General features: G+C 46.1%; 2 protein-coding genes across 7 annotated transcripts in view; one reads left to right on the forward strand and one right to left on the reverse strand.

The window, feature by feature from the left end:
* The window catches only part of HNRNPAB (heterogeneous nuclear ribonucleoprotein A/B), a 30,812-nt gene extending 25,438 nt beyond the window's left edge, over positions 1 to 5,374 (forward strand). For 2 of the 6 annotated variants that reach the window (XM_054842293.1, XM_054842297.1), the window contains one exon: positions 4,915 to 5,084. The gene's annotated coding sequence lies outside the window, so the exon portion shown is untranslated. The other 4 variants (XM_054842290.1, XM_054842294.1, XM_054842292.1 and 1 more) reach the window with 3 other exon arrangements.
* COL23A1 (collagen type XXIII alpha 1 chain) overlaps positions 3,191 to 20,144 on the reverse strand; it is a 187,009-nt gene continuing 170,055 nt past the window's right edge. The window contains exons 12-30 of the mRNA XM_054842298.1: positions 19,828 to 19,854; positions 19,370 to 19,396; positions 18,212 to 18,256; positions 17,555 to 17,617; positions 16,198 to 16,242; positions 15,618 to 15,695; positions 14,125 to 14,178; positions 13,298 to 13,342; positions 12,735 to 12,824; positions 12,297 to 12,368; positions 11,513 to 11,554; positions 10,603 to 10,629; positions 10,090 to 10,161; positions 9,945 to 9,998; positions 9,652 to 9,678; positions 9,102 to 9,155; positions 8,366 to 8,452; positions 4,278 to 4,316; positions 3,191 to 3,323 (exon numbers count right to left, since the gene is read on the reverse strand). Coding sequence (XP_054698273.1) covers positions 3,321 to 3,323; positions 4,278 to 4,316; positions 8,366 to 8,452; positions 9,102 to 9,155; positions 9,652 to 9,678; positions 9,945 to 9,998; positions 10,090 to 10,161; positions 10,603 to 10,629; positions 11,513 to 11,554; positions 12,297 to 12,368; positions 12,735 to 12,824; positions 13,298 to 13,342; positions 14,125 to 14,178; positions 15,618 to 15,695; positions 16,198 to 16,242; positions 17,555 to 17,617; positions 18,212 to 18,256; positions 19,370 to 19,396; positions 19,828 to 19,854 — 951 coding nt within the window. The 3' untranslated portion in view covers positions 3,191 to 3,320. The remainder of the gene's footprint in view (positions 3,324 to 4,277; positions 4,317 to 8,365; positions 8,453 to 9,101; positions 9,156 to 9,651; positions 9,679 to 9,944; positions 9,999 to 10,089; positions 10,162 to 10,602; positions 10,630 to 11,512; positions 11,555 to 12,296; positions 12,369 to 12,734; positions 12,825 to 13,297; positions 13,343 to 14,124; positions 14,179 to 15,617; positions 15,696 to 16,197; positions 16,243 to 17,554; positions 17,618 to 18,211; positions 18,257 to 19,369; positions 19,397 to 19,827; positions 19,855 to 20,144) is intronic.

A 20,144-nucleotide genomic window follows, 5' to 3' on the forward strand; every position in this document is an offset into this window, starting at 1 on the left:
CAGAGAAGCTACTGCAGACAGGCTGCCGGTCTGTACGCGTGCAGTATGTCAGATGTCCTGAGCATGCCAGACTCGGGGCAGGTGCATAGATGGATCTCCTTTGTACATGCTGGACTCACCAGGATGCAGAATAAATCACCGCAAAGAGGGCATTTGCCTGGGAATTTTCAAAGGTGCTTGATCACCAAAAGGTTTGGCAGCTGAGGCGGTAGCACTGATGGGTATGGATACGAGCCACAGTCCTGTGCTAGGAAGACAATTCCAGCCTTCGTCCTTGACTGGCATGGACATGCTGTGCCTCGGGGACGGGGAAGAACAACCACAGTTAAGAGGTTTAGTCAATTCAAAAAGGGCTCTCTTCCTCCGTTACAAGCAAATATCTTGGGTTCTGCGGCAGCAGAGGCTCTGTGTTGGGAGGGGGACGGCTGCCATGCAGAACGATTAGAGCAATAGGTAAAGCACTATTCTGGTATTCTGTATCAATGTTTTGCAGGCCTGGCAGTGGTCACAGTTGATGCCTACAAGCACTGGATATTCCACAAGTTGAAGACGGAATACTGACTTGTTTACCTGAAGATAATAGGACTTCGGGGTATTTCCTCAGAGAAAATATAAATTTTAATATAATTTCATAAGCTTTGGAGGTTAGCTTGTCTTGTAGCTTCAGTGATATCAAACTTCTTCAAGTAGGAGCTAGATAGAAAGCTGTTTAGTTTTTGCCAGCGTATGTAAAACAAGACTTTTCTATCTGCATTGTAGTTTGTTTGTGGACACTTCCAGATTCTTGTGCTTTCTGCAGTCATTCTGGGGACTGAACTCTCATTGATATCGATAGAGGTTCCATGAACAGGACATGTGCAGGAATTTGAGTGTAGATGCCCACAGTTTGGTTTGGAGTAGTGAATTGCTTTTAGTTTGGAGATGACTGGGGGAGATGGGAAGAGCAACTGTACATTAAGGGAACAATTACAGGTCGTCTTCCCGGTGACATCAATGAGAGATTTGCCTTCAACCTTCCACAGAAGATGATTTTTAGCTTTAATTTGGGGCAGAAAAGGGGTTTTTCAAAAGCACTAAGAACCAGTGGGAGCTTGTTCAACTGCTCCTTACGCCTTTAAAAACCCCCTACACCAAAAGTGATAGCTAACAACATGAAATGGAAGTAAATAAAATGCATTTTCATTGCTGTTTTGAGTTACATAATTCTTGTTTCTTGATTTGTTAGTTGATCTGAATTTACATGGATTTAACCTATATGGTGACCAAGAAAATAGTCAGTAACTGGTGAGGATGCAAAGTATAGCCACAAAGCAAGCAATGCATAGGTGTAGACCCTAAGCAGCTAACAAAGGTCACAAAGGTTCACTGCCTACAGCCATAAGTCTTTTCTGTCCACATCTACCAAGCTAGATGGCCATTTCTGCATTTACCAGCAGGTAACAAACGCTCCCAGCTGACTAAAAGGATAAGCTCGAGGACAACTAGGACCCAGTCACAGCTAAGAACTCACAGACATCAAACGTCACCCTACCTGTGTGGAGCACTGAGCATGTTCCTACCGATCTTCAGAATATCAGACCAAGAACTCCCTTAGCGCTAGGTCAGCCTGTACAGGGCAGATTGCCCCTGGACGGTTGCATCCCTCAAGTCCTCTCTGGGAGCAGCTGCTGTAAGAAATGCAGTGGAACAAGGGTTCGGATCTATTCAGTGCACCAAAAATTACTCCCTTCTGTATTCTCTAAGATCAAGGCCACAAAGAGCATTTATAGCATCTGGTTTGATATTGTGGTCAGGCTCTTAATTTCACCTGACTCCTACACAGAGCCTCGCAACTTGTATTGGGCTAACGTATTTCCTCCAGAAATGATCTGTTAAATCGAAAAGGCATTAAAGGGATGGGGATTACATCATCGATCTGGTTAGGATTAACCAGTATCACCATTAAAAATCTATGGCTTACGTTATTTGATTTTGTGTAGCTTCAGCTTCCACCCATTGGATGGATATTTGTACATCTTTCTCTGTTCAATTTAAGAGCTTGTTAATAGAAGGCATCTCCTCCCTGTAAAGGAATCCGATTGCCTCTTGATCTTCATTATAAGCTGAACAGACTCGGCTGTAAGCCATTTTCTTCCTCCCTGAAATAATTTTTTATGGCTTTTTACTGTACAATCTCTATTTTTGCAACATTTTAAAAAATGTGACAGTGGAATAGTTTGCAAATTTTTACTTGCTCTCAATGCCATATGCAGATAGCAAAATTGTAATCCTCCTTTTATTCATTACCCTGCTCTGTATGGGATGTGCCTGAGATGAGATTATTTAAAGAGACCGAAAAAGGGGAGAGAAGGAAGAGGACAAGAGGAGTGTGCAGAGTTACAGAGTTTACAATTAAAACCATGTAAACCAAGGAAAATCAAATGCAAATGAACCCTACAAACCAAGACAATTAAATACTCCAAACTCTCAAGTTTTGGGAATCCCAACAGCAACATGATGCGTTCTGTTCTTTAAGAAAAGACTTGAGCAGAGCCCTCCCTGTCCTGCAGCTCTACGCTGAAAGTATTACTAGGGTTTTGTGTTTGAAATTCTGCAGTGGAGGTTTCTTGGGGAATTTGAGGTTCTGCAGTAACAAAGCGCTTGCACATCTTAAGCCACAGACCCCAGAACAGGACCCAGAGGTGCTTCCTCTTGAGATAAAAAGCTTTTCGTGACAGTAGTGGAAATAACCACAGGTAGTCAAGGTTGTTCTGTTCAGCCAAGGATTTGCTATTTCCATTGTATCAGCAGCAGGTAGCAATGAATGGAGCTTGGCTTTGTTTCCTCTGCAAGTTTCAAGTCCTTCTTGTGTTTGACCAGATGGTATAACACAGCTTTTTTCATTTCTAGGGCTGCATCCTTTTTTTCTTCTTTGTTTTCAGCCAGGTTTTTTCACCCTTTTAATGTGCACGGGCAATGCAAATAGAGAGTTGAGAGCCAAAGTAGGACAGGGATTTTTCCCTCCTTCATGCGATACGGCACACAAGGCAACACGCTATCTCAATACTGTTAGTTCCCGCAGCAACATTAGCAGTATTTGAATACTGTTCATTCCCAGCTACTGTCACTGGTACCTTTATCAAATCCTGATGTTATCATGCGTATCTTACGGGTTTGGGAGCTTTACAATATTTTCAAAGTCCATAAATGACAGACAGAATCCAGTATAAAAAAAGGTCAATATATTACTGTCGAAAGGTTTTTTTTCCTTTTTTTATACAAAAATTTAAAAAGGTCAAAATATATCACATTATTTACATATTGTGCTTCATGCTCAGAGATCACTGAAAAAGAACACAGACAAACGTTTTAATCAGAGAAATGCTCCATTCTTTACACTTACTAATCTTATTGTTAATATTATAAGGATTGGCATTCGGATTTCTTTTAATATTAACAGTACATCCAAATGACTTACCACAGAATTAAAAACTTTATATGCTGAGGGGCGTGCTCACATTCTAACCAAGGGTTTGCAACCAGTTAGTAACATGCTTGCTATTAACTCAAACTGTGTCCACATACCACATGTTTGAAACTGGGTTGGTGATTCCATTCAGCTTCAGTGTCGTACCCTTGTTGGAGAATGAGGTTACAGTATCCTCCTACAAGTCTGGATCAAGATCCTCATCTTATGGGGACACACGTGTCTCATTCTCCTGCTCTTTAGCACTTACAGCCCCTGGCTATTGTGGGTGCATAAGACAGTACAAATTACCTGACCACCTGCACCCAGATTTACCGATTCCAGCACTGAAGCAGCGTAGCAGTTGTGGATTATAATTACAATGGCAGAAAAGTCTTTGTTTGGCAATAAATGTTTTGTAACTCTGTGACAAAGAGGTAACCCACTGTAAAAGTCTCAGCTAGAGGGTATGGGCTGAGTAAGTCACACGAGCGTGTTTTGCAGAGTGGTACGGTCTCTGCATGAGTGGTTCCTAAACTGCCTGGGCCATCGTGAAAGCCAAGCCTGAAAAAAGGCATTGCTCCCGACAGTATTAACGAGAATGACTTTTCATGCTTAGCAAGTTTTTGGAGCGGTGTTCCTAGCACCAGGCTACAGCTCTGGGGATCGAGACACAAAGCTGGATGGAATCCTGCTCCCCCGAGGCATGACATTATATCTGCCAGGCATATGACCTGTTGCTAAAAGGAAGTGCAGCAGTACAAACAATCATGCAGCAAACAAAATTACTCAGGACCTGCTCAAGGATATACAATTATTATTGTTACTGTACCTTATGCCAACATCCTGCTACTGGCAGTCCATCTGGTCCCTGCAAAATTGAATTTACAGATTTAATTTCTGTTGATAGTGACTTAAGTCAGACGCAAAAAACTGAAGCTCAGTCCTCACAACCGTGAAAGGTTTAGCAGCACCGTTAATTACCATGCACAATCCATTTACTGTATATGCACAAAAATAAATACCCGGGCAATGTAATGCGTGGTCACGCACAATGCAAAATTGAATACACCCCAGGGTAAAAAAAAAAAACCAAAACAAAAACAAAAACCACAACACAAAATAAATCTACACTTTCTTTTTCCTTTAAAGAAAAAAGAAAATGTGAGCAAACAAAAATTTGGAACCACAGTTAATTAACTTTATAATCTGCTTTATAAGGTAGTGTTTTTTGCAATCAGACATATATATGAAAAGCATGATGTGGAAATGTACTTTTTGTTAATATGTGCTTTTCAGTTTGGGGGCGATGATGTAATTTTTTTTTCCAGATGATATCCTAATTGTGTTAAATTCAATCCTTCAGTGCTTAGTTTCTTTAAGAAATCTTGAGTTGCTGAACTGATTGAAATAGGATGAGTTGTGGACTATGCAAAGGGAGTGAAAATATTTGTCTTTTTCTGATGGAGATAAAGAAACATACAGAAATCAGAAAGCCAGAAGAGCTTACTTACCGGGAGGAAAACACTGAGAAGGAAGGAGCCCCTTAGAAGAGGAATGGACTATGTATGACCAACTCTTTCAAGATACTTTAGAAGAAATAGCTGACTTCAGCTGCCTTTTCTGATACTGGATTTTTTTTTAGGCTCTTGGATCTCTGATTGCATGAATTTCTGCATGTAGAGCTACAGAGAGCACACATGCACTGACCCTTCCCTCAGAGCCACCTCCAAATTAACTAGGGGTGGGAAGCCACGAGGATGTGTACGCAGCGGAGACGACTGCTAGTGCAAATATAGGTCAAAATGCATTTTTACATTTTTTTACTGTAAATGTCAGTCATCACATTTTTTGTATTCTGTATTGATTTTATATGTAAAATAGCCTATGCCCAATAAAACAGATGCAGTGAAGTAAGGTTACCCTCTCCAGCTACTCGTAGTGTAACAGGTCAAGTTATTTTCACATGCTTTCCTATAACATTAGTTAGAAAACATACACTTTTTTTCTGCTGACACCAGTAAATATTTTGGTCCATAACTATTCATAAAAAAATGCAAACATGCAACTCGTACATTTGCCAGCATTGCCTGAAGGTGAAAGGTAGAGGGGACAAGGCGCAGAGCAGTTGTTTGACCCGGAAAGACCCTGATCTGCTGCTAAAGCGCTTCTGAACACCCATGGTCATGGGGTGCCCTGGGCTTTTTCTCCTTACTGTGCGCTCAAAACACTTATTTTGGCCATCTTAAAACTCCACGCCTTTCTACCAGGTCTCACTGGAGTAATTTCAAAATAACTTGTCAACTTAAAAAGAGCTTTGCAACCTGCGCGTAAGGCTCATGCTCCTGCTCCTGGACTGAAAGCCATCGCCGAGAGCCCAGCAAGCCTCCACCGCTCGGTGGGGTGGAGAACAAGACAACGCTCCCAGCCACCATGCAACTAACCCTCACATGCGTACGTGGGAAGATGTGCAAGTGCTTTACTAACTAGTCACATAGTGGTTACGTATCGGAGAAATCACCTACTACAGTTTACAATGCCTTCAATACAGATAGGTCTGGTGTTTTCTATATAGTTAAGATGGGAGATACTTGGTAAAGACAACATCTCTGGGGAGTAAATACGGAGATTTGAAGCGCGCCTGCTGCTAGTAATTGGTTTCTTTGACACATATGAAAGTAATTTAACTTTTTGGAAGAGAGACAGCTCACTGCCCTTTTGTTTCTCTGAAGACAACTGCAAATCATCTAACATGCAGCATTTTCTATGGTTAAAAAACTGAAAATAAAACAATGACCTCTTTTAGCTAGTCGTGTAGGGCCCTTTCGGGGAGCGGAGCACGAACCTTCCCGCGTAACCGTCAGACTTCAACCTGAGCTCTGCGGGCAGAGCTACGTGCTGACACAGCAATGCCCAGGGCGCCGGTGAGCCCCGCTCCGCAGAACCGGCTGCTCCTTCGGGGAAGGGTTTTCACAACCCGGCTGGGAATCGGACTCACAGGGCTGCAGCAGCACAGGCACCAGCGGGGTGGGACTAGATCATCTTTGAGGTCCCTTCCAACCCAACCCATTCTGTGATTCTACGAACCAAACTGGGCCATAGGTGCTGAGAGAAACCAGAACTACTTTTTAGCATCCGTTATCATAAAGGGACAAGCATCCCCTACGTGATCTCCCATTGCTTACACTCCTTCTCTAAAGTAATTTTAACCGGGAGGGAAAAGGCGCAACACACTGGTGTCCTTCTCAGTGCCAAAGTGAAGGAGCCTTGTTCCAGCTCTGCTGCCTTGTGTCCTTCCTCTCCCTGGAGGGATTCGCTCCTCGGGACAGGGCTTGGCCACAGCAGAACCACACACACAAGCCATGCAAGAAAGAAAGAGCAGATACTGTACACCAAAGGGCAGGGCATGCTCACCCCGGCCAGGTCTGGTAAACCTGGGTCCCCTTTGCTGCCTGCAATGCTACGATCTCCCTGTTTGAAAAAATAACTGCTTGTTGAGAATGAGAAAGGACACAGGAGTTACTCAGACAGACAGCCGTGTTTCAGCGGAGGAGGAGAGGTCCAGAACTTTACACCTCCGTTTCTGATGACACAGCAAGTCAGCAGAGTTGGTTTATGGTAGGGAGTTCCCAGGCGTGTAGAGTCTGTCATCTGGGAAAGATCTTCTATACACAAACCAGAGATTCACGTTTGTAACAGCGCAGTGAAAAAGATGGGGGTTAAATCATCCAGCATGTTGAGGGAGGAAAGGTAATCCATCAGAAATGAAATAATTAATCATAGTTCACATTCAGTCTCCAAGCAAAATAAAGCCTATTGACTGAAGGAGCTTTTTGCTGGTATAGCGGAGCTATACGACAGCTTTGCCATAGCTGTGCTAGCGGGGTGAGAAAAAGTCACACATTTAGAAAAGAACTGTCTTTTTTGGAGCAGGTACCTGGCACGACTAGTTAGGTGCAGCTGAACTAGGGGCTAACAGCTACATTTAAGTAGTTTTAGTTCAATAGTTGATACAAATCACACTCTCATCCTGCAATCTCAAAGCATTTTAGAGAAAGGATCTTTCTGGTTTTAGTCATTACATGAAAAATAGTGATGAAAAGGAGGTACATTTTACCAGGCCAGCTAACTTCTAAACCAGTATAGATTTTTTTTTTTTTTCCTGGGCCCTACCAAAGGAACAAGAGGTTCTGTACATGGACTGGGGAGATCCAGCTTCCTCGGGCTCAAACACCCAGGGTTTCCTGGAAAGCCTCGTGTACGCACTGCACGGTGGTGGCCCAGGACATGTCTGAGAAGGGACAGATGTGAGCCGTGAGCTGCTACTGGGGAGAAACACGGGCAGGTCTCTTCTCCCAGAGGCATTTCTTGGCAGCCTGGGGAGCTCCAGCTCATACATCACTTATCTTTGGCAGTACCAAGATGCTATCGGCTCCGACCTGCTTCCCCACGCGGCAGAGCAAGAGCCGGGCTCATCCCTCACTCGCTTTGCGGAGATGAAGGGATGGAGCTGACGTTTTCAAATCGCCTCGCATCCACTGCATGGAGTGACTCCCCGATTTCAGACGTACTCAAAAGCCGTGCTGGCAGCTTCACCAGGGCACACTATCTTCTGAAGAGTGTTACTGAAGCCCATTGTTCCCGACTACAATAAGAAGGTCTTTACACAAAGATTCTTTATTTTTACTGCTGTGGCTTTCTCCCATCTGGCCAGAGAGGAGCCCTTACAGCAAGCAGTGAATTCCAGCAGTGCAGATAAAACCAACCATTAAGAAAAGTGAGAAAACAATAACCATCTGCTCTGATTTACTGCGAAATGAAGAACTACCAAACCCTCCCTCCCTTTCCCTGGCTGCAAAGCCACGGTCCCTTTTCAGTCCCGGCAACCCGCGCTTAGGATGAGCGAAATAAAAGACGTACCACGGGACAAGGCTGATCCAGTCCGGGGGGACCTGGTTCCCCCTTCTGTCCTTTGGCTCCTTTTCTCCCCGGTATTCCTCGCTCACCCTGTTGATGCAGCAGGAAAACATCAGGAGCAGGAGGGGTGACACCTCAGCTTTACCTCGCACAGCACTTGCCGGAGTCCCCAGAGAAGGGACGCTTGCACTAGTATAACCTCAACTGAGTAATTAAATCACTGAAAATCTTCAATTAAAGCTGGATAGAGTTACTTTAATAGATAATTTTATAACAGAATAGCTAAGTCACCAGTTTCAGCTAGAAACCAGGTTAGCATCTAACAGTAAGGAGGAGCACCAGCTTCCAGCTGCTGCCCCATGCTCAGCTGGGCGCCTCTTTATTTAAGGATCCCTGTAACAAAACCTTTGCCTTGGATCCATTTTCAAGGTCTAGAAACCAAAACTAGCGATTCTTCACAACCTGGAGCTGCCAGGCTGCTCCATTTCCCCACAACAGCTGTGCTGGGAGGGGACAGGCATGCAGAAAGCACTTCCAGGTGGGCAGGCATTAACTGCACATCCTGCCCTACGCTGGGGCCGTGCAGATACCCATGCCGCGGCACTGGCCGTACAGCAGCGACCCAAGAAACGCTGCCAGGCTGGAGAGGGAACCTGCACCCAGGGCAGGCATCACTGCCTGCCAAAAAGAGCAGCTCGAGCTGCCCCCACGAGCATCTCTATAGCCATGACCCACTCACCTTCTCACCTCTTTCGCTTCTCTCTCCTTTTTCTCCTCTGAGACCTGGGAAACCCTATTCATGACAATTTTTAGGTGGAAAAGAAAACAAAGGTTTGTAAGTTTAGCGCGCAAACGTCCCAGCATCTCAGTTCAACACGAACAATCTCCAGCAATCAACCCATCCTCCCATGGTGAAGAATACCAAGTCAACAGGGAGAAAATGCTGTATGTCAGCAATTTCTTGGGAAATTGCTTTACTGTACCCCAGTAACATTACAGTTCTTACAGAATTTTGCTGAATCCGATACAAATATTCTCAACTGGAAAGGGAAACCCCCATGGCATCTTGAACTGAGCAGTTACCGCTGTGCAGTGGAAGTAGTCTGGCAACCGGCCTGAATTAAGCCCTTTCCTACAGACTTTGTTCTGCAGGCATCGTGTTCGATGGAGACCACTCCATCGAGTAGTGTTAGCTACTTATTTTTCCAACAATCTCAAGCAATTTGATGGCCTTTATGTGCATGCTGTTCATGTTTCTACGTATCACAATTAATGCTTTCCATACTCACATCCAATCCTGGCTCCCCCGGCTTTCCCTGCAGTTGTAAAAATAAAAATTAAGACAATGAGTTTGGTGCTGCAGGCAAACTTGTATCCAGTTGGTGAAATACTACGGTAGTGACAGCACGGGCTCTCCTGACAGCCCCTGGGACTCAAGGGGAGCTCCTCGCCATGCATCGGGATGGTGCTGGTGAGCCCCGCTCTGCGCTTCTGGCTGCACCCCCCATGCAGGGATTTTATCAGCCCCTATTTTAGGATCAGACTGCAAATGTCACCGCTCCTTTCCCACGCTGATGATTACCTTCTCTCCTTTGGTACCGGGTAAACCAATGAGCCCTGGAGCACCGGGGAGACCCTTGAGGAAAAAAGAACCAAGGCATGGGGATGGGTGCTGTAAGGCAGGTTTCTGTCGATGGCCAGAAATGAGATATGGGAAAAGGACTCACAGTGGGTCCAGCGTCGCCATGGTCCCCCTTCTCACCGCTGTCACCTTTTTCTCCCTTTGCACCGTCCAAGCCCTGCATAAGTCAAACAGAATCAATCAAGAAGACTTGCTCAGCTCTGCCTGGAACGGCCACCCCATGCATCCACGACCTCCTACCACATCTCTGGGATGCTTATACCCACGGTGCCATTAATGTTGTCCTCTTTACTGGACCATAAAAGAAAATAGTTGAAAATATACGTTTAAGCCTGCGGGTTTGGAAACCCTGACTCGCATGTGCTGCTGGCCCTCAAGACTCCACGCTGGAGGAGGATTTAACATTGTAAATGTGTTTGGAAGGAAAAACGGCTTGTTTTCCAAAACGCCAACTGCTGAACAACACAACCAAGGGATGTGTTGTCACAAACAGTGACAAAAAAAAAATCAGTCCCCAGAGCTGACAGGCCTTTGTGAGCCTGTAAATAATGCACTGGCAGCCTGGAAACAGTGGGTGACATTTAATTTATTGACTTACTTTAGGCCCCTGGATTCCTGGAGGACCCTGTGGGAAAGACAATGGTGCATTTGAAAACTAGAATTTAAAAGACAAGCCCCAAGTTTGCTTCCCAAACCATTTCTTGCTCAAATTACAGGCTGACAACGGCCAAATATTTCTTTTCAAGACAGGTGGCAATTTATTTGGTTCTCCAACGTCAAATCGGGGAGGAGGAACCGAAAAGGACCGCGTTGCATAACGTGACAATACAGCTCTGCAACATGAGCTTTGGGGAGCGAGGCCTGCAAGAGCTTTGCTGAAGCAAGTGACAGCAAGAGCTCTGGAGACCAGCACCGTGCCACCACGGCCCTCTGAGCCGGGGCAGGGGACACCTCCCAGGTTACAAACGCTGCCCGGAAATCCGCCTGGTTTTAAAGTGCAATCTCTCAAGGTGCCTCTTGGCCACAGCAGAGGCATCCTGACCCATCCTGATGCCCCTGGCAGCTCCTCAGCCTTTTGGAGCATTGTAGGTACCAAACACCTCAGACATCTGCATCAAAAATGCTCCGTGTGTTCATCACCGCCCACTTGCTCTCCTGCTGCAACTGATGGCAAAAACTTACTGACTTGGGCAAATTTGTTGGAATAGACACCATCATGGGGGGAACAGGTTTTCCCATCCCACAAGGCTCTATCTTTTCCCCACACCACAGAGCAACTTGAGTATTTGCAAAACATGCCACAAACACCGATACACTCTCCTAAATCAGGGGCTTCTGCCTCTCCAAAGACAGCACCCAATGCTGTAGCTCATCCCTGATTTTTTTCCCAGATTCACAGCAACCCACAGTGATTAAACAGAGCAAATGCCTCTTGTTCTTAGCTAATCACGTGCGATAACAAATGTGCAGCAATGCTCATTTGCACAAGCTGTTTTCCAGAGTCCTACCATAGGGCCGGGCAATCCAGGGGGGCCGGGCTCAGGTATGATCTGCAGAAGGGAATTAAACAGCGTGTTAATGGGGCTGGGCACAGAGAAAAGGCAGTTCGGGAATGGAAACCTCACATGGCCCAAAATCATCATTTAATGTCCTCTGAGTTAATGGCTTGAATAAAAATATCTGCTAATCAAAGAGTTGCTTGTAGGATTTATAAAGAAATGAATTTTAATAAGCACGTAAAGCAAGCTAGCCTCTGAAGCGAGAGGCGTGACCCACGCTACTCAGTGTATTTGCCAGCTGCAAAATGGATGTATTGGAAAATGACGCAATTTTCTACACAGATCAGAGGAAACCACCCTTTTTGATTAAAAAAAAAAATCACAGAATAAAACTAGTATTAAAAAACTATCATTAATAAAAAAACCCTATCAAAACCCACCAGTTTTTCTTTTAAGCAAAAGGCGTGAAATAAGGAAAAAGAGATGCAGCAATCCTATAAAACTGCAAGGAGCCCAGTATGTTTTTAGAACAAAACATGATTATAACAGCAGCATCCAACATCTCAACCATCAATGCAAAATCTAAAGTAACTTCGTAGTGCCGAGTGTGCAACATGTCCTTCCCCAACCCATAAACCCCATTTAGATGCATCTGAAAATTCTTGTACAAAACAGCTGGGTTTTGCTCCTCTCTGCTACACTGATGGATATGGAAACAGTGGCTCCAGCCTGCACCCCCCGGCTTCACCAGACCCTGTGTCATGGAAGAGGCTTCATGTTGCTGAGATCTTACGTGATTATTCTGCAAACATGGTGACCCGGTGTCTCCTTTTTCTCCTTTGTCTCCTTTTGGCCCTTCTGCACCCTAAAAGATAAAAGTGTAACGGTGATGCGGTCCATCTTCCAGGAAAGAAAAAACAAGAAAGAAAAACACATTTGTCTTCCCCTAAACTCCAGCCTTGGCCCAACCAAAGCTCATGTTCATCCCCAGGGGACTTTGAGAAAAGATTTTCTCCTCCTTGCTACTGGCTTAGATCACCTTCTGAATAAGCAGTTATCATCATCATTAGCAAAGAAAATTCAAAGCTCCCACATCCTCCAGCTCCGCAGTAAGGCAGTGTAGGCAGGCCATCGCTTAGATCAGCAAACCTGGCCACATCCCCAGCATTTGCAGAAATCCGTGCATTAAAGGACCGAGCAGCAGACGTGCAGGACAGAAGGAGGGACGTACCGGTGGCCCTGATAAGCCCATTTCTCCTGTTTCCCCTTTCTGTCCCATGATCCCTGCGCTGCCCTGGTCACCCTTCGCTCCTTTGGGACCCTGGAAGTTTACAGAAAACAACTTGGTTAGGAGAAAACTGTTAACCCCACCACAACCATTTCTGCCTTTCCACTGTTTCTCTCCATATGGCAGCACGAGCTCACGAAAACATGTTGTAACATTAAAACTCACATACGCCAGTTTGGCTGGGCCGCAGCAGGAATCGCGGCCATTTAGGGTTGGGAGGGTTTATGACAAAATTTGAGACAGTGTCTGATGAACCGCTCGTAACAGGAGCCCCTTTAGCTCAGCAGACATGGCCACGAGCAGCATCTGCTCGCTCATAGCTGGGCATGGGGCATAGGCAAAGGGCGATTAACTCAAGGAGATGCAGCTGAACATCACGGGGCAGAGCCTGCTCCTGCCAGGCTGAGATTTGCTTTTAACAGCGACAGCCCTCACGGACACACAGCAAACTCCTCTTTAGCTCGGATCCTGCAAGGTCTCGCTCGATCCAGCCATACCCCACGCACCTTTTCACCGTCCAGTCCAGGCGGACCTGGCAAGCCCAGCTCTCCCTGAAGCGACACAAAAAAGGGAGCCCATGGTAAGTTAAATCAATCAAGCATTTTGCAAGGAAATGAGTTATTCATGTGTACCAACCATTGTGGTTATGGGTTTGGCATTGCCAGGCTCAGGAGCAACGGCAAGGAGGTTTCAGTGATGTTCCAGCATCACCAGCTCATCCAAATTTGGGTGACACAGAGACCTCAACAGGCACCGAAATCCTGCCCCATCCCGTTCTTCCAAGAGAGGCTTTTCTGCAAGTTAAATTATCCCTTTAAAGGAACTACAGCTGACTGCAGGTTACTGGCTATTGCTTGTGAAGCAGAAGGACAGTGCGGTCCAGCTTGGGCACGGTGCTGGGGCAGCAAGAAACGCATGGGGAGAACGGGATGGAGGGCGGCTTGGCACAGTGTTTGGGACCGCCAGCCCCTCCTTGCAACTGCTGCTCCCATTTACGTCTGCCTCCCGCCATGTGCAATGAAGGAATCTCGGAGGGGCCGGGATTTCACCCGTCAGGTGTGGGGTTGGGAGTGGATTTGTTTCTGGGACAGCATCCTCTGAAAGAGGCTGGAGACCAAAGACAGGCCAACAAAGTTTTGGCTTCTATGCAAAAACCTCCTTTCTTAGCCCGAGGAAGTGTTAAACAGCATTTCCTTCACCATGTGTAGTCTCAGCCCCGCAGCCAGCATCGTCCATCTTATTTTGGCTTGGGAGGCACTTGCTACACAGAGAGCCGATCACGACTGCACCGCTTGCTAGGAAACACCATCTGCATGGCAGAGGTCGGGCTCACCTTGGGACCTGGAGCGCCTTGGGGGCCTGGTGGCCCTGGGGGACCCGGCGAACCCTGAAACACAGCAAACAAACTGGGCATGAGCACGGCTGATCTGAACGTGGCACACCATCCCTGTGCTGCTGGGGGTGAGCTGGGAGCAGCTCCCAACCACGAGCTACAACGGACACTCGTGTGACGGGGGTCACCTGAACACCGTGATGAGCTCAGCTGACATGGGATGTTCATGTAAAAGAAAACACAACCGGAGCTAGCCAGCTGTACGGGTGCAGCAGTAGGTGTGTTAAGAGGTAAAATGCCTTTAGCTGGAGTTGTGGCCCCAAATCTGGTGGTCTCCTCTTTGGGGGTCTGGGAAACGAAGGAGTTTGCGTGAGCACTAACAGCAGGAGAACCTTGCACGCTTAAGGAAAGTATTTTTCCTGGGCACTGCTGGGCACAGAAACCATGAACTGCCTGAAGATGAACAAATAATTCACAAGTTGCATATTATCTCAAACAGCAAAACTCATTGTCTAGCTCAACTGAAAAACAAAACCGTATCACGTGCCCAAGCACCTTTTTTCCATGACTGCATACTGAAATACTGTTACATTTAATCGCACTGCAAGCCGTGTAAAGCCACCTCTTTCCAAAGCTCTGTCTGCAAGACAGGTCAGTGAGCAAACACCAAAACCAGTTAATAAGTAGGAAAACAGCAAAATTAGCAACGTTCAATGACGTGCCCCTAGATCTCCACATGCAGCACACAGGAGTGGGTCTGGGCCCAGCAGATGAAGTCTCTAGATGTTTGGAGGAGTCTCTGCAACCACTGCACTCCACAAACTCCACTCACAAAGCTGCATGCCGTGCAGACATCTGGCAAACGGTAATTACCATCACTTTGTGTATCCCTGCAGCCTGTTATAAAACAATTAAGATGGTTCTCAAATGTGCCTGTAATTAAGTATTTATTCTATACAGCTTCTTTAATCTTAACGAAAATGGCAGGGTGCTGCTCGGTCAGGCAGGTTAGGGCTCGGGCACCATTTCCCTTCCTCCCGCATCCCAACCGCTGCTTGCGGACAAAACGGCTCAGAGGATGCACAGTGAAAACCACAGCACCACGCCGTGCCCTGGGAATAACAACCCCGCAGCCGGCAGTCTTTAAGCTGTAATTTGGCTGATCACACTCGTTGCATCCGGTGTTTCTATGTCACCCAATACAGTCGGGTTGCTTTTACCAGCAGAATATTAACACTCATCCCACATCCTCGTCCCACGAGCCCAAGTTCACCGCCTCGAGTTTTGGCACCGTTTTTGCTGGTACACCCTAAATATCCTTAACCCCCAGATGCAATAAGCTCTTCCCTGCCGGCCAGCTCTGTGCTGAGACCAAGATCTCGGGCAGGAGAAGTAGGACAGAGACAGACACGGTGTCACGACATCACCATGGCAGAGCTCAGCAGTCGTTCAGTCCCTTCCCATTAACCCATGGGAATCAGCACGGGGCTTACCTTGAGCGCGTCCAGGATTCGGCCGTCATAGTCAATCACTACCGTGTCACCTTGTTCCCCTTTCAGGCCGGGGGGACCCTGCAACCGGGGATGAATCCTATTTAGTGTTTGCAGCATCAGAGAAGCAGGTGGTATGAAAGCAAAGGCCTGACACTCGGGTGTTTGGGGACTATCCCCTTACAGACACCATCCATTTCATCAGCTCCTAGTCCGACAGCTGTCACTGTCATCCAACCAAACCTCAAAAGGGCATAAATTTGTGTTAACTGAGAAGTGCATCAAAATCCTGACTCGATTACCCTATTCACAGCTTCTCTCTTGTAAAAAAAAAAGGGTCACAGGATGGTGACGCTGATAAGAAAATGGGACTTGACTGCATTTCCCAGAGCTATCTCCCACGGCAGCGTCTGGTACCTACATAATGGTTGGTTTAAATACGCACCGTCTCTATTTTCTAGCCCTGAACTGGTCTAGAAGCGATTCAACCACAGGCTAAGCAGAAAGAGGTGGTGGGCAACAGCTCAGGTCGAGGGAAATACGCGACTCCAAACTGAAAAAACAGAACCCTGAACATCCATACCCGGGGTCCGATGGAGCCGATTCCTCCCTTCTCACCAGGTTCACCCTGAAAATCAAAATCACATTTTTGGTTCAAAGAGACCAAGAAAAATATAGGATATTTATCTGATAAATACTGTAACCACATGAGATGCCAAGATACGTTTTAGATTAAGAAAAAGTATGGCATCAACAAGGAACTACTTCTCCTAGCAAAAAGATAGATTTGACTTCAGAGCAAATATATTTTGCAAAAAATAACATCGGTGTGAGATAGTTGACAGTAAGAAAACATCTCATTGCAAGGGGAGCGGAGTGGCGCACTCAGGGCTGAGCTCCCCATCCCGGCGATGTGCCGTGCCGCTCCCCGGCTCCACTCTCTGCTCCGAGCGTGCCAAGATCCGGCTCTTTGTGCTGAAGTTTCACATGGCGCTCTCTTTGCTTTAGGCTGAATTTTGCATGTGGAAAGTTTCAGTCGACATGTTTAAACCATTTTTGAGGGCGTGTTTAAGGAAAAGGGTTGTGCCAAATTTTTCCTGTTTTTTTTCCTCCTTTTTTTCTATTTTCTTTCTTCCCCCCCCCCCCCCCCTTTTTTTTTGAACATTGGGAAGTTTTGGAAACTTGGAAACAGCAGTGACCTGAAATTCAGTTCAGGATTCAAAAAACGTACCTTTTCCCCATGAAAATCCCTTTGCTGGCCAAATTAAAGCTCTCCAAAAAGTAAAAAAATAGTATAAACACAAAGACTCTCCATAAGAAAACTCAATTCGGCAGATCCCAGGGGGAACAAACCAGCATTGCTACTATGGTTTTAGAAAAAAAAAATAATGGCTAAGAGTCATCTTGGTCATATAGTTTCTTGCCCAACAAGGAGCCACGGCTGTTCGATGTAGAAGACGCAGCTGGATACAGATCCTACTAAATAAGAAACAGCTGAGAGGGGAAAAACCACCCCACGAGTGCTGTCCAGGTCTCATCATCACCATTTAACATATCAAGACTGTCTTATTGCATTTCTTGGCAATACGAAGGTCAGCGGAACAGGACGGCACGTAAGTGCTCTGGGCTTTGAAGCGATACCTCAGCCATCAATTCATGGGATCAAAATGCGATCAGAGGTTTAGCTCTCTTGGGGAAAAAGAGGCAACTGAATGAAAAACATGCAAGGAGACGATTTTAAAAACTCATACTGATCTCTGCTTGAATCCAGCTTTTATTAAATCACCAGGAAAAGGTAAACTACTTCTTAACATCCCCCTGTTTCGTTTCAGCATTTTATGAGCCTTTTAGAAGGCAAAGGCTTAAAACACCTACTCAGCTGAAACCCTCTGCCTCAGTAGTGCTGTGCCCGGGTTCTTGGCTAATGGACTTTTATTTACCTTGTCTCCTGGCAAGCCATCTGTGCCGTTTTCTCCTCTGGGACCCGTGCTTCCTTTTTCTCCCTGAAAACAGGACAATTTAGACAAATGCTATACGGATAGGATGGAGAGCAGGTTTCTTCAGGTTAGAATTGTCTTGCTTTATCTTTACTTTTACATACACGAGTGAGCAAAGCTCTGCTTTTAGCCTGAAATATGTCACGTTGCCTAGGTGCAAAAGGGGAGGTTTTGAGATAATAACGAAGCTTTCAGGCTTAACCATTTTGTTCAGCTGCAGACTTAGCCCCAAAACCGCAGAGGCTAGAAAAGGCTCCCATGGAGAGCCCACCGCACCCTACATCTGGGCAGTGCACACCCACACCCCGAACCCCGGCTCCAGGCCATCCCCAGCAGCACTCCCCAATTTACTTCTGCAAGAGGAGCCTCTAAATAGCAATTCTCTGCCATAGTCAACAAGTTGCATTTGCAAACTTCTTCTGGGCAGACCTACTGTGGCAGAGGGGGGTGTGATGCTTCTCTTTCTCATATTTTTGTTCTTTTTCCATGTCAGGGGAGAAATTGTGCTTCTCAACCTGCCCCAGGTGTGATACTATGCCAAGAAAACAGCAAAAGATGCTGCCAAGCACATACATTAGATGGACCCAGAACAGAACATACCTTAGGGCCCATAAGTCCTGGTTCCCCGGGGATCCCATCATCACCCTGATGAAATAAAATATAAAAAGTGAAATACAAAGAGCTTTTACACATGTATCATTAGGATCCAACACTGCATTTGACCCCATTGAGTGTTGCACAGACCCGAGACCCACTCAGGTTTGCAGGAGGTCAGGGGAAAGCTGTGACAAGGACCCCAGGAGGCTCCAGCATGGTCCCCTGCTCCCAGGGAGGTGGATGGGCACATCCCAGAATTTGTTTAGAGCAGGCCACGGGGAAGGGGCTCTCCCACTTTTAATAGAAATTAGGTATTTAATCCATTTAGACTTTTTGGGTCCCAAAGACCTCCTGCAAGCTTCCACCCATCCTCATGGACTTCATCACATGTCACCATGATACCCATCTGCCAGGAGGAGATTTTCTTGTTTCACTTGTCATGCTTCATTGTTGTCCTGAAGTAAAACCACTGTGTAGGTGCTGAAGAGGTTAATTTTACTGGTCAGTTATGAAATTTTCAAAGCCGAATTCTGCCCTGAAAAACACCCATGGCCACGTCTGTTTTGGGGCAAAGCAGTAACAGGGGGGAGGCTGGGCCCTATCAGCGCTTTGGCTTCAGTTAAAGGCAGTGATTTATCCACTACTTGATGGTACCGCCAGAAGAAAACATGGAGAGCTCGCACACATGAATCTCCCGCAGTCTTCAACGCCTGACCCAAGCAGCGTGCCTATCCTTAAGAGAGTGGGCAATCCCCACGAGACCAAGGTGCTACGTGGCGATGCCCGTCCCAGGAACCTCAAACCCATCCCAGGGGCCCCTAGGCAGACAACAGCCTCCAGACACTTCTCGGTTCAGTTTGAATTATTGGAGCAAAAGGGCTCAAGACCTACTGCTTTGTTTGGCATTTGCTATTTTATTCTTTGTCTATTGGGCAGATGTGATTGCAGCTTCTGGCTTGCTTGTGGTAATGAAAACCAGGCTGCAGGCACAGCCGTGCCCGTGCTTCGGGGTCGCATGTGTGAGAAAACCTGGGGAACACAAGGAATGGCTCGGTATGGACAGCCATGACCACGGCTTCTCCATCGGTCTATGGCAATGGTTTCCCTAGTTGAGCACAGAGCAAAGCAAAGGAAAAAAAAAAAAAAAAATCGCCATTTTACCTTTTTCCCTTGGATACCAGGCTCACCCTTCAACAGCAACAAACACAGAGGAGAAAGAAGTTTAGGGACATAACAGAAAATAAGACCAATTGTATGGATAGTCAGAATCAATTGTAAAATTAAAACAGTTGGCTCGTGTTGATCATCTTTATCCCCTTCAAAATGCAAGAGAGCACATTCCCACAGCACACCAGCTTTCTTCTAGCCCCCTGTGGCTCCCCCCACCCCCACTTCAAGGTTTTAACATGGGCAGTGGTGGTGATATTGAGTAGGTGATGCATTCAGACATTAGCAGCTCCAAGTCAATGGCTAATGCAATACCTTAGAAATTTTGTACCTGATCAACACAGACGAGTGCAAGTCCAGTGCAAAATATGTATGTTCATCTCCACCCCCCTTACGCAGCAATATTTCAAGGATTTGTGTTAAAATTAGACAGGTAAGAAATTACTTGTTACCTTTGGTCCTGGAGGTCCCCTGGCACCCTGTTGAATGTAAGAGTAGTAATATACTTGTTTGGCAATAGGGTATAACAAGACAAAAACATTTCCAAGAGTACTTTAATTCCCGTGAAAAATAACGACACAGATGCCAACTTCTCATCTTCCCTTACAAATACAGCCGTAAGTTCTCTGTGCTCCCAGTAAATAATAAATATTCTTTTCTGGCTTGTGTATTTTATGTATAAGTAGTGCCTTTTTATCCAACCTACACCTTAGCGAATTGGCGTTACAATGCCAGGAGGCTTCAGAGGGGCAGAAGTGGGATACAGGAG

This window comes from Grus americana, chromosome 14, assembly GCF_028858705.1.
Source record: "Grus americana isolate bGruAme1 chromosome 14, bGruAme1.mat, whole genome shotgun sequence".
NCBI lineage: Eukaryota > Metazoa > Chordata > Aves > Gruiformes > Gruidae > Grus > Grus americana.